General features: G+C 55.3%; 3 protein-coding genes across 7 annotated transcripts in view; 2 read left to right on the forward strand and 1 right to left on the reverse strand.

Annotated features, from left to right (window-relative positions):
• The first annotated feature begins 73 nt into the window (after positions 1-73).
• On the forward strand, positions 74-2,685 carry U2AF1L4 (U2 small nuclear RNA auxiliary factor 1 like 4). Its single transcript, XM_032249541.1, is given in 8 exon segments — positions 74-166; positions 302-389; positions 1,048-1,146; positions 1,324-1,358; positions 1,360-1,455; positions 1,562-1,596; positions 1,599-1,653; positions 2,601-2,685. Coding segments are annotated over 8 exon segments (537 nt in total). The 5' UTR covers positions 74-122.
• IGFLR1 (IGF like family receptor 1) lies at positions 2,679-6,813 on the forward strand. Of its 3 annotated transcripts, none has more exons than XM_032249518.1 (5): positions 2,679-3,142; positions 4,395-4,599; positions 5,062-5,246; positions 5,543-5,915; positions 5,991-6,557. In XM_032249518.1, exons 2-5 carry the CDS (start codon positions 4,443-4,445, stop codon positions 6,314-6,316), a joined length of 1,041 nt encoding a protein of 346 aa, XP_032105409.1. In that variant the 5' UTR covers positions 2,679-3,142; positions 4,395-4,442; the 3' UTR covers positions 6,317-6,557. The 3 variants fall into 3 exon arrangements, with proteins under 3 accessions (XP_032105409.1, XP_032105408.1, XP_032105410.1); XM_032249517.1 differs by having other exon boundaries at positions 2,679-3,020; XM_032249519.1 differs by lacking the exon at positions 5,062-5,246 and having other exon boundaries at positions 2,679-3,020; positions 5,856-5,915; positions 5,991-6,813.
• The window catches only part of KMT2B (lysine methyltransferase 2B), a 21,343-nt gene continuing 16,011 nt past the window's right edge, over positions 6,736-12,067 (reverse strand). For all 3 annotated transcript variants that reach the window (XM_032249473.1, XM_032249472.1, XM_032249474.1), the window contains 7 exons: positions 8,777-8,914; positions 8,621-8,695; positions 8,344-8,521; positions 7,869-7,976; positions 7,670-7,753; positions 7,422-7,551; positions 6,736-7,332 (listed from right to left, as the gene is read on the reverse strand). In XM_032249473.1, the coding sequence (XP_032105364.1) occupies positions 7,057-7,332; positions 7,422-7,551; positions 7,670-7,753; positions 7,869-7,976; positions 8,344-8,521; positions 8,621-8,695; positions 8,777-8,914 (989 nt within the window). In that variant the 3' untranslated portion in view covers positions 6,736-7,056. The remainder of the gene's footprint in view (positions 7,333-7,421; positions 7,552-7,669; positions 7,754-7,868; positions 7,977-8,343; positions 8,522-8,620; positions 8,696-8,776; positions 8,915-12,067) is intronic.

Raw genomic sequence — 12,067 nt, forward strand, 5'->3', positions numbered from 1 at the left:
GCGCCCTGGTGCGTTTCCGAGCGCACGGTAAGCTCCTGGAGGGGGCAACGAACTACACTTCCCAGCGCTCATAAGGAACGGAAGTGACGTGGAGCAGCCAGACCTAGAGGGCTCGGGTAAAAATGGCTGAATATTTAGCTTCGATATTCGGGACTGAGAAGGACAAGTGAGAACGGACGCCGGGAGTGGACTCTTGAGGGGTCGGGGCCGGAGCACTGGGGTCCTGGATGGAGGGACGGTGTTTCTGGGGTGTCCGGCCTCCCCGGCCCTCTGTTCACCTCTGTCTTTGCACCTCTTCCAGGGTTAACTGCTCTTTTTACTTTAAGATCGGGGCCTGCCGGCACGGGGACCGGTGCTCCCGGCTTCACAACCAGCCGACTTTCAGCCAGGTGAGACCCGGTGCTGAGCCCTGGCGGTTAACGCCTCCTGGCCCTTCCCCTTCTGGGGCAGTCGTCACCAGGTCCCGCCTATTCCGGGTTCCTGAGGCCCTCCTCACCGCCCGGCTTTATTCTGATTGGCCCTTTTTGCAGTCCTCTCCCCCCAGTCATTAAGGGAACTTGGCCGCGCCCCCTTACGTGCAGTCTACACACCTTGGCTGTGTCCTTGCCAGTCCCCTCCATCCTGTTTCTGTTTCCTAGGGTAAAGGATCACCGATGCACTCATGATGCTTAGGCTCCTTCAGGGGTGCAAGGTTCCACCCCCAACCTTCATGCCTCACTCTGTTTGCATGCAGCCCTGGCCTCTGATCTCAGGCCCCGCCCTTTTTAAATTCCGTGCAGACCATAGTGCTGCTCAACCTGTATCGGAATCCACAGAATACAGCCCAAACTGCAGACGGATCACACTGTGAGTAAGGGACCAGGCCTGGGGGCTAGGTGGACAGCCCCCAACAAGCTAGGCCCTGATTCCACCCTGCCCCCTCCCCCAGGTCATGTGAGCGACGTGGAGGTGGAGGAGCACTATGATAGCTTCTTCGAGGTGAGGGTTGACACAGGTAGGTTGGGTTTCTTGTGTGAGCTCAGCTGAGTTCCTCCCCCTCTTCCACAGGAGGTGTTCACGGAACTGCAGGGGAAGTATGGGGAGATCGAAAAGATGAAAGTGTGCGACAACCTTGGGCACCACCTCGTGGGCAACGTCTATGTCAAGGTGCTTGCTGTCCCCGGCTTAGGGCCCAGAGGTGGAGGGATTTCAATGCCTGATGGTCACCACTGAAGCCTCTCAGCTTGAAGTTCATCACTAAATCCAGTCCGGCCCCAGAGCTGCTAATGAGTCCCCTGAAGATCTCTGAGTTCTACTGCTGACCCTGACTGACGTTTCCTGCAGTTCCGGCGGGAGGAGGATGCAGAGCGGGCTGTGGCCGCTCAATAACCGGTGGTTCAATGGGCAAGCTGTGCACGCCGAGCTGTCTCCTGTCACCGACTTCTGGGAGTTATGCTGTCGCCAGTATGAAATGGGGTATGGTAGTTCAAGGGTGGGATGGGCACTTGGAATCCCAGACTTTGAATGAGTGGTAGGGGCTGTCATGACAATGGCCTCCTCCATCTCTCTGCTGTCTATGCAGGGAATGTACCTGAGGTGGCTTCTGCAACTTCTTCCATGGCCCATTTCCCGAAACCTCAGGCGGCAGCTCTATGGGCAGGGACCCAGGTGCAGGTACCTCGGAACAAGCCTGCTAAGTCTCCTCATGCCAAGTGGGTCCTATGTCCTCAGATGAGACTGACCCTAAGCCCCAGTAACAACGTCCCCAAGACTCTTTCTTTTTGAAATGGAGTTTTGCTCTTCTTCCCCAGGCTGGAGTGCAATGGCACGGCCTCAGCTCACGGCAACCTCCGCCTCCTGGTTTCAAGCAGTTCTCTGCCTCAGCCTCCTGAGTAGCTGAGATTACAGGCACCCACCACCACGCCCAGATAATTTTTGTATTTTTAGTGGAGACGGGTTTCACCATCTTGGCCAGGCTGGTCTTGAACTCCTGACCTTGTAATCCACCTGCCTTGGCCTCCCAAAGTGCTGGGATTACAGGTGGGAGCCACCGCACTCAGCCAACACTTTTTTTTTTTGAGATGGAGTTTTGCTCTTCTTCCCCAGGCTAGAGTACAATGGTGCCATCTCAGCTCACTGCAACCTCTGACTCCCAGCTTCAACCAATTCTCCTTAGCTGGGATTACAGGCACCTGCCACCACACCCGGTTATTTTTTGTATTTTCAATTGAGACGGGGTTTTAGCAGGGTGATCAGGCTGGTCGTGAGCTCCTGACCTCAGGTGATTCACCCATCTTGGCCTCCCAAAGTATGGGGATTATAGGCATAAGCCACCGCGCCTGGCCATTACCAAGACTCTTAGACCTTAAGTGTAGTTTTGAGCCCCATCTGGAGACCAGTACCTAAGTCCCAATCCCCAAACCAGCCTGAACCCCTAATCCAAGACCAGCCTGGATTGCCACCCCCGAATATTGGCCACCGAGTACCTATTCTGGGCCATGTCTTAGAACTCTAGTTATTTCAGCATCCTCCTGCCTCATCCCAGAGCAGACAGGTAGGCCTGCGGATCTCTGCACCACTCCTCAGGGTTCTAACCCAACTCTCAACACTCCTATTCCCAGGTCACCGCCAAGGTCCCATACTGGCCACCGTCCCCGAGAGAGAAACCGCCGGCATTCCCCAGATCACCGGCATGGCCGCTTCTGAGGACCTGGCCGCCTTACCCTTCGCCACCCACAGGAACAGATGTTCCTGGCAGGACCTCTCCTCAAAGCCCCCTTCACTTTCCTGCCCTGTCTTTCCGAGCCTCCCGGGCTCCATAATGTAATCTGCTCAACATGGAGACCTTCTTCTGCCGCCCCTCTGTTAATAAAATACCATATAGCGAATTTTGCTTTGTTGTAAAACCACAGCAAGTGAATAGACATTTCCTTTCACCCACACATGTGACGAAAACGGGAAACGACATTGGGGTTCCGGCCACAGCTTCAGCTGAAGAACTTGGAACGGCCAGCTTGGGACCCAGGACCCTAACAGTACTGGTAGGGTGGGGACACCTTTGTGCTGGAAACCTTAGCACCTCCATCTGAGACTTCTTCAAGGGGGAGAGATCTGGTTGTGATACGTGGGAGGAGTCCTAGCCCCGAGGAGATAGGATTCAAAGGTGAGGTGAGGTGCTGGGAGGTGGTCTCCAGCCAGTAAGGGCTGGTCTGATGACTACTGGCCAGAGAGGCTTACTTAGGGATTGAAATAGTGGGCCTTACGCAGATCAAATAGGGATGGCAGGCAGAGCCTGTGCAGAAAGGGATAGGGCGGGCTACCATAGGGCAACAGAGAAGGGATATGGCTGGAGAGGCGGGATAGGGACCATGTGGAAAGGGTGGGCTTTATGTAGATAAACTGGGCATGGGCTGGCTGCTCTGTTGCCTGCCGAATTGAGATGGGAGTTAGTAATGCCTGACAAATTGAGTTTACTATATGCCAGGTGCTATTCTAAGCACTTTAGTTTTTTTTTTTTTTTCTTCCTCCAGAACGTTTGTAAACTTGATAGTTGTGTGTGTGTTTTTTTAAGGAGTTTCACTCTTGTTAACCAGGCTGGAATGCAATGGCACAATCTAGGTCCACTGCAACCTCCACCTCCTAGGTTCAAGCAATTCTCCTTCCTCAGTCTCCTAAGTATCTGGGATTACAGGCACCTGCAACCACACCCAGCTAATGTATTTTTAGTAGAGATGGCGTTTCACCATGTTGGCTAGGCTTGTTTTGAACTACCGATCTTAGGGGATCCAACTGCTTCAGCCTCCCAAACTGTTGGGATTACAGGCATGAGCCACTGCGCCCAGCCATTTTTTTTTGGTTTTGGTTTTAGAGATGAGGTATTGCTGTGTTGCCTAGGCTGGTCTGGAATCGGTGGCTCAAGCAATCCTCCCACCTTGGCCACCCTAGTAACAGGGACTATCGGCATGAAGCACTGCACTTGGTAAAGTGCTTTTTATTTTTTGTAGAGACGAGGTTTCATTTGGTTGTCCAGGCTGATCTCAAACTCCTGGGCTCAAGTGATCCGCATGTCTTGGCTTCTCAAAGTGTTGGGATTACAGGTGTGAGCCACTGCACCCACCCTCTGTTTTACTTCTAATAACGGTTCTATTTCTCCACAATAACCCTATAAGACAGGTGCTATTATTGTCTCATTTAGGTATGGAAAAGGGACGGTGGGTAGGTGAGGACATGGCAGAGGTGGGATATGCATTCTTGCAATCTAGATCCCGTAGCCCGCTCTCTTAGCCCCCTTGTGGCCTTGGCTTTTCTGATAACCGGCTGAGTTGGGGAATAGATTACCGGCTTCCGAAGGAGCGTGGGAATTCTGTTCCTCCACATCACCGTGTCCTTTCTTCGGCTCGGTTTCCCCGGAAAAGTGTGGCAGAGGCGCTGTGTTTGGAAGTCCCGGTATCACGGCCCCCCAGATGGGGCCTGGACTACCCGTCTTGACGGCCTTGCTGCTTCTGGCCCTGGCGCCACCGCCGGAAGCCTCCCAGTACTGCGGCCGCCTTGAATACTGGAACCCAGACAACAAGTGCTGCAGCGTCTGCCTGCAGCGCTTCGGGCCGCCCCCCTGCCCAGGTGAGAATCCAACACCCAGCCTTGCTTGGGTGGAGCTCGCAGGTGATCCGGAGCGGGAAAGGGGCAAGATCTGTGGGCTACGGGCCAGAGAGGCCTGCTTAGGGATCGAAGCGTTGGACCTTATACAGATCAGATAGGGATGACGGGCAGAGCTTGTGCAGAAGGGGATAGTGCGGCCTACCGTAGGGCAACAGCGAAGGGATATGGCTGGAGAGACAGGCAGGATAGGGGCCGCGTATAAAGGGTGAGCTTTATGTAGATAAAATGGGCGTGGGCGGAACTTGGTGCAGAGCTGGAGGGGGATGAAGAGATCCCGGAGAAAAGTGACAGGAGCGGGGCGTACGCTGATAGGCTGGGAGCTCCGTAAGGGGGCGGAGCTCGGCGGGATTGGGCGAAGGGAGAGGGCGTTGCCTGCGCAGGGTGGGGTTAGGCGGCCACACTGAAGCACAGCTTTCCCGCTAGACTACGAGTTCGAGGAAAACTGCGGGCTCAATGACCATGGCGATATCGTAAAGCAAGCGTTCCGAAGGTGTCCTCCTGGGTGGTGCAACCCCGACGGCGCCGAGCTATGTAGCCCCTGCGGCGGCGGAGCCACGATCCCCACTCCTGCCGCGGGCAGGGGCAGAACCCCGTGGCGCTGCAGAGAGGTTGCAGATGGGACTCCGGACTGGGCAAGGGCGTGCCGGAGTTGGGGGGCCTGGATCTAGGGAGCGGGCATAGCCTCACGTAAGGGGTAAGGGGCGGGGCCGTGGTATAGGGAGGTGGCTGGCCTGCAGGGGTCGGGAGGTCCTAGGCTAAGGTAATTGGGCCTTGCAGGACCCAACTACCTTATCAGGTATCACATCAGATGGGCTGTGGCCCCATCAAAGGTTTGATGAGTATGGGCGGTTTGGAAGGGGGCTGGAGTGTGGCCTCCTGCTTTACTCCAACCCCTTATCCCTAGAGGCCGGTCCCTGCCAAGGGGCACTGCACCCGCACACCAGGAAACCCAGGTGCCACTACCTCCCAGGAGCGCACCTCACCAGCAAGTTCCATTGCTTCGAGGACCCCTGAACCTGTCCCTGGGCAGACGTTGCCGAGTTTCATCCCGCTCTTGGTTCTGGTCCTGCTCCTGACTTTGGTGGTGACAGCGATCCTCCTGTTTGCTCTGCTCTGGCACTTCTGCTGGCCCAAGGGGAAAGTGGACCCCTATCCCTATCCTGGCTTGGTCTGCGAAGTCCCCAATACCCACACCCCCTCGAATTTGTGCTCCCCAGGCGCCCTGGAGACAGGGGACACATGGAAGGAGGTTTCTCTACTTCCACTCCTGAGCAGGGGTTAGTCCAGGAAGAGCCCCGGGGAGGGCAACTGGATGTCCTTCCTCTCCTTTACCCTTCCCCTCTCTCTCCCAGAACTGCCCAGTCTGGCATCACAGCCCCTGTCTCGCCTCCTGGATGAGCTGGAGGTGCTGGAAGAGCTGATTGTACTGCTGGACCCTGAGCCTGGCCCAGGTGGGGGCATGGCCCATGGCACTACTCGACACCTGGCCGCAAGATATGGGCTGCCTGCTGCCTGGTCCACCTTTGCCTACTCGCTGAGGCCGAGTCGCTCGCCACTGCGGGCTCTGATTGAGATGGTGGTGGCAAGGGAGCCCTCTGCCTCTCTGGGCCAGCTTAGCACACACCTGGCCCACCTAGGCAGGGCAGATGCATTAGGGGTGCTATCCAAGCTTGGCTGATCTGGGGTTCACTGGGCTTAACACTCCATCTTGCTGACTACTAGTCCCAGCATACAATTAGCACTGAAGTACTTCCTGAAGTACAATCCTAACTGGGCAAAGACTCAACAGATACCCTCACTGCCCTTTGCCATAGAAGGAAGGGCCCATTCCAACATACACACAGGGCCACATGTGGGAGGGCTGACTCCAGGTGCTCCTGGGCCACCAGAATCCCCTCTGAGAAACAGCCCTGCTACAGGCACTTGCTGTGATCTGTGTTGTTCTGAAGCTGTAACAGACCCCATGACTGACTTCTAATTCTGAATGATGGCCTCTCACTACCTGTTGAGGCTGAAATTCCTTGGCTCCCAATGGGTAGTTGTGGAGAAGTGGGGTTCCTACCTGCCCCTACATCCTACAAATGGGAAGACCACCTCTCCAAACATTGACAGACTTTATTGTGGGGGGGTTCCCACCTGGGACCCCACCTCTTAAATAAAAAAGTGCATAGAAAAGAAGGGATTTAGAAACCTTTGTACAATATCTACATCCTGGGCCCCTCGGGCAGAAAGGGGGCGATTGCTGGGTGGGCTGGAGGGATGGAGGCGGGGCCCTTGCCGCCTGCATGCCCACATCCACCCTGAACATGAGGGTGAGGGTGAGATGCTCTAGGAGGGGCTAGGGAGCCCCCAGGCTAGGGGCAAGATGGCAGCGACGGCAGCAGGAGGTGTGAGTGGTCGTGGTGGGTGGCCACGGCCTCAGTTAAGGAACCGACGGCAGCGCTTGGCGCCACAGTTGCAGGGCAGTTTGTTGCTGGCATCCTCGATGGGGAACTTGTAGTCGTAGGTGAGCTCCTCACCACGCAGGATGCGGCGCAGGGCAAAGATGACAATGTGTTTCTGACCCTCCACGTGGATGACTCGAGAGAAGCAGTTGGGCTCACAGGAGTGGTTGATGAAGCGGGCAGCATTGCCATGCATTGTGGCGTCCACGACGTCAAAGTCATCCATGCGGAACATGTAGCACCCGATGCCCTGCAGGGATCAGGCGGGGGATTAGGTGCTCAGTCCCTGTGGGCCAGCCCACTTCACCCACTGCTTTCCCACTGTCACTGGGAGCCCACCTTCCCATCATAGAACTTCTCCCGCTTGTCGGTCAGCACTGAGCGGATGACGATGCCAGAGTACTCAATGACCATCTCGCCTGCGTCGATGTTGCGCTTACAGAACAGGCCTCGCCCGTGAATGGCTGATCTGCAAGGCAGGACAAACAGGGAACTCAGTGGGGAGGGAGACAGAAACCAGACAGCACCCCTAACCCAGTGCACCTGTCGGTCCACCCAGGGGCATCCTCCCCCCCAACCCCACTCACCTGTAGACACCCACAGCCTCTTTGGACGTCTTCTTAAGGTGACGAAAGCGCATGGCCATGGGCAGCTCCAGGCTGGTGGCACGTCTGGTGAGGGACAGCAGTGTCACCCAGGCTGGTGCTCAGAATGACCTTTCTCACCCCTGCTCACTCTCTAGGACCCTTCCAGACCACCGCCTGCCTTCCAGCTCACACTCCATACCTGGTTGACCTGAGCTGCACCTCATCCTCTTCCTCGTCACAGGTGGCCCCCTCAGGGAGCACCCGGTGCTGGGAGGCCAGGAAGTTGAACATGTCAAAGGTGCACTTCCTGCAGGTGGGAGTGGGGAGGGAGGAATACACTATTGAAGACACAGCTAAGGGGGAAATGGGTGGGGTTCATTCTTCTGATGTCAGCTCTAGAAATAACTTTTTTAAAATTTTATTTTAGAGATGGGGTTTCGCCCTATTGCCTATGCTGATGTCAAACTCCTGGGCTCATGTGATCCTCCGATTTTGGCCTCCCAAAGTGTTGGGATTACTGACATGAACCACTGAGCCTGGCCAACTCTAGAAATAATTTGAAGTGACCTAGTATCTCCTCCCGAGGCCTCAGTTTCCAACCTCTAAACAGTTAACTCCCACCAAGAGCTCTCATAGGGCACCCTGACCCAGGCATCACACCCCAGACCTCTCACCGGAGATAGACCTCTGCCCGAGCGGCCCCGTGGGGATTCAGGGGTGGCTCCTCCTGGCCCTCTCCCTGCTGGTGGTAACGGAACTTATAGTGCTGGCAGCGCTGGGCCCCAGGGAGCTGCTCGGCCAGGAAGATGACAGCATCATGGTGGATGCCCAGGAGCCTCGCCCCACTCATTCCTGAAGGGAGATGTTGAGGACACATCTGTCACGTGGAGGGCCCATCATGCCCTCAGGGGAGACATCCAGCCCCCAGCCCGCTTCGGGCACACCCCTTACCACTAAAGGAGAGATGTCTGAGCCGGGCATGCCCTCGGGCCTCTTGCACTTTCTCAATCAGAGTTCTCCATGCCCCTGGGGAGAGAGCAGGCCAGGGCTGAGTCAGGATGGTGTTTTATGGACACTCTCCCTCCTGCCACTGCACCCCCTACTCACCCTCCAAGCTCTCTGCTTCCACACTGAATCCATCCTCACTGCTGATCTCGAAGCGCAGATGTGGGCCAGTCCGTTTTGGGGCCTGGTTCTCTTTATCCTCTGGGGATGGAGGCTCTTCCTCAGAGCTCGAAGCCTCACCTGGTCCCAAGAAGCAGGTCGGAGTGAGGATCACCCTTTCCGGACTCAAAAGCCCCCGAGCCCCACTGTGCTCCCAGCAGACACCACTCTCTCCACTCCTAGGCGCAGACACAGATACTGGGGTCTAATGGCCCTCCTACTGCTCCAGTTACCATCTCGTGAGCCCTGCAGAATGGACATTTCTTCCCCTCAAGAGGCTATAGTACCTCTTCTGCAGGACTTCTTGGGTACAAGAGCATTCCATGGAGGCTTAGGGCCTTTTGGCAGGACACACTTATGGCTCACTCAAACCCAGTGTATCATAAATCCCATCTACCTATCATTATTCTGTTTCTCACACAAAATTTAAAATACTGGAGAACTGCCAGGTGCAGTGGCTCATGCCTGTAATCCCAGCACCTTGGGAGGCCGAGGCAGGTAGATCACAAGATCAGGAATTCGAGACTAGCCTGGCCAATATGGGGAAACCCCGTCTCTACTAAAAATATAAGAAAAATTAGCTGGGCGTGGTGATGCACGCCTGTAATGTCAGCTACTCAGGAGGTTGAGGCAGGACAATCACTTGAACCTGGGAGACAGAGGTTGCAGTGAGCCGAGGTTGCGCCACTGCATTCCAGCCTGGGCGACAGAGCGAGACTCCGTCTCAAAAAAAAAAAAAAAAAAAAAAAGAATTATATTTTGCACGTTTTTTTTTGGATGTGGCAAATTTCTGTAACTACTACAAATATATTAAAATTATTATTATCAGTCTCTTTCTGTCGCCCAGGCTGAAATGTGATGGCGCAATCTCGGCTCACTGCAACCTCTGCCTCTCAGGTTCAAGTGATTCTCCTGCCTCAGTCTCCAGAGTAGCTGGGATTACATGCGCCCACTACTATGTCCAGTTAATTTTTGTATTTTTAGTACAGACGGGGTTTCACCATGTTGACCAGGCTGGTCTCAAACTCCTGACCTCAGGTGATCCGCCCACCTTGGCCTCCCAAAGAGCTGGGATTACAGGCGTGATCCACTGTCCCCAGCTACAAATATATTATTATATAGGCTCACGTGCACAGAGCCAAGTACTGTATGTTATGAGCTATTTAGGGGATTTCTCAAGGGTTAACAGATTAAACAGAGCAGACGGGACGTGCTGATGCAGTAGATGTGGATGCGAGGAAGAGGGTTGGGGGTCAGGACAACTCTGAGCCTGAACACCTGAAAGGATAAACTGCCACAGACTGAGACAGCGACGTCTGTCTCAGCAAAAGAAGAACAGGTTTGGCGTGTGGGTGGAGGGCTTAGTTTGGGACATGCTGACTTTGAGAGGCCTCTTAAAAACCACCCTCTGCAACCTGCTAGTGGAGATGATGGGCAGGCAGCAGGACGGGCTGGAGGAGGCCACAGTTCAGGGACAGGGTCTAGGCTACAGAAAGCAATGTGGAGATAATCAGAACACAGATGGAAGGACAGCCACCAAGCTGGAAGGAAGCCCCTGGGAGTGTGTGTACAGAGAAGTCAAGGCCAGGGCCCTGGGACACATCTAGACTGGCAGCTGTGGGCAAGAGGGCAGGACCAGGGGTGAGAACAGGAGCAGCTCTGGAAGCTATGGAAAACAGTACTTCAAGGTGGGAGGGACCTGCTGCACCAAATGCTGCTGCTGCTCAAGCAGGTGTGGGCTGGGGACTGACCGCTGCGGGGTAGGAGCACAAAATCTTGAGTGGAACAGGTTTAGGAGAGACAAGACCCGCATGGCCACATTCTCCCCACGTCACCTCTCTGGGCCACCCTACCCCACCTCCCCCGCCCAAGGGAGACTCTAAAGCACACTCCTGCCATGTGACTCCCGCTCTCTCCAGGCCTCAGTGCCCCAGAGTCCACCTCTGACAACTTCTTCCCTGTGTCCCCGCCCCTCACCTCCAGTGTTTCCCGAATACGGCAGGACTGACCACAGGGCCCTGGCAGGCGCTCTCAATGTTCGCTTTAGCAGTGCCTGCTCTAACATGCCCTGGCTAACTAACGTCTGTGTCTCCCACCAAAATGTGGTCTAGTCCTTGAGGACAGGGACCTCCCAAGGCCACTGCCATATTCTTATGCCATCTCTGAGACATAAGCAGCCTCTGAGTTAAGCAGTCTCAATCCACGTCCACTTCCCTGCTGAGCAACTGAGCTCTGTGTCATGAGAAAATCCAAACATCTGGACAGGATTGGGCCACCAAAAAATCCCAGCTTCAGGCTGCTCAAGCACCAGTTTACATGGCTGCAACCATTCCCCCCACGACCGCCCTCAGGGACCAACAGAGAACTCCACTGCCAGCTTCAAGGAGTCCATCAGCCAATCCTCCTCCCAGCTCCTCCCACCCTGTACATTACAGTTTCTGCATAAACACCTGCCTCCCCACCTCTTCTTCACCTCAGAAGTAACCAGTTCAAAACCAGCCACCAAGGCCGGGCGCAGTGGCTCAAGCCTGTAATCCCAGCACTTTGGGAGGCCGAGGCGGGTGGATCACGAGGTCAAGAGATTGAGACCATCCTGGTCAACATGGTGAAACCCCGTCTCTACTAAAACTACAAAAAATTAGCTGGGCATGGTGGCGTGTGCCTGTAGTCCCAGCTACTCAGGAGGCTGAGGCAGGAGAATTGCCTGAACCCAGGAGGCGGAGGTTGCGGTGAGCCAAGATCGCGCCATTGCACTCCAGCCTGGGTAACAAGAGCGAAACTCCGTCTCAAAAAAAAAAAAAAAAAAAAAAAAAACAACCAGCCACCAGGCCTCCTCCCACCTTTTCCATTCCAGCCAGCCCTTCCCCGCAATCCATGGCTCTGCTGTCTTGGCCCTCACACTAAGCACCTCCACGCTGCTGGCCCAACTCCCCCTCCCGATTTTTAGCTGAACTCTGGCCAGGTGCCTGGGCTGTTTTGCCTTCCTCAACCATGGTCTCCATTCTGGACTCCGCCATTACACCCCACCCCGTGCCACCAGCTCTCACCGGACACGAACCCTAGACTCCACAGGCCTGGCAGTCTCTGTGGCAGCTGGGACTGTGGCGACTCCCTTCCCCGGGCCTCTGGGACACCACTCTTCTGATCTTCCCACTGTCCCTGGCCCTCTACTGGGTGCTAGATGGGCTGCATCCTCTGAATGATCCTAAAACTTCACCACTGGCTACTCTCGGA

The sequence above is a fragment of the Sapajus apella genome, unplaced genomic scaffold, assembly GCF_009761245.1.
Source record: "Sapajus apella isolate SASKATOON/1434 unplaced genomic scaffold, GSC_monkey_1.0 scaffold68, whole genome shotgun sequence".
Taxonomy (NCBI): domain Eukaryota; kingdom Metazoa; phylum Chordata; class Mammalia; order Primates; family Cebidae; genus Sapajus; species Sapajus apella.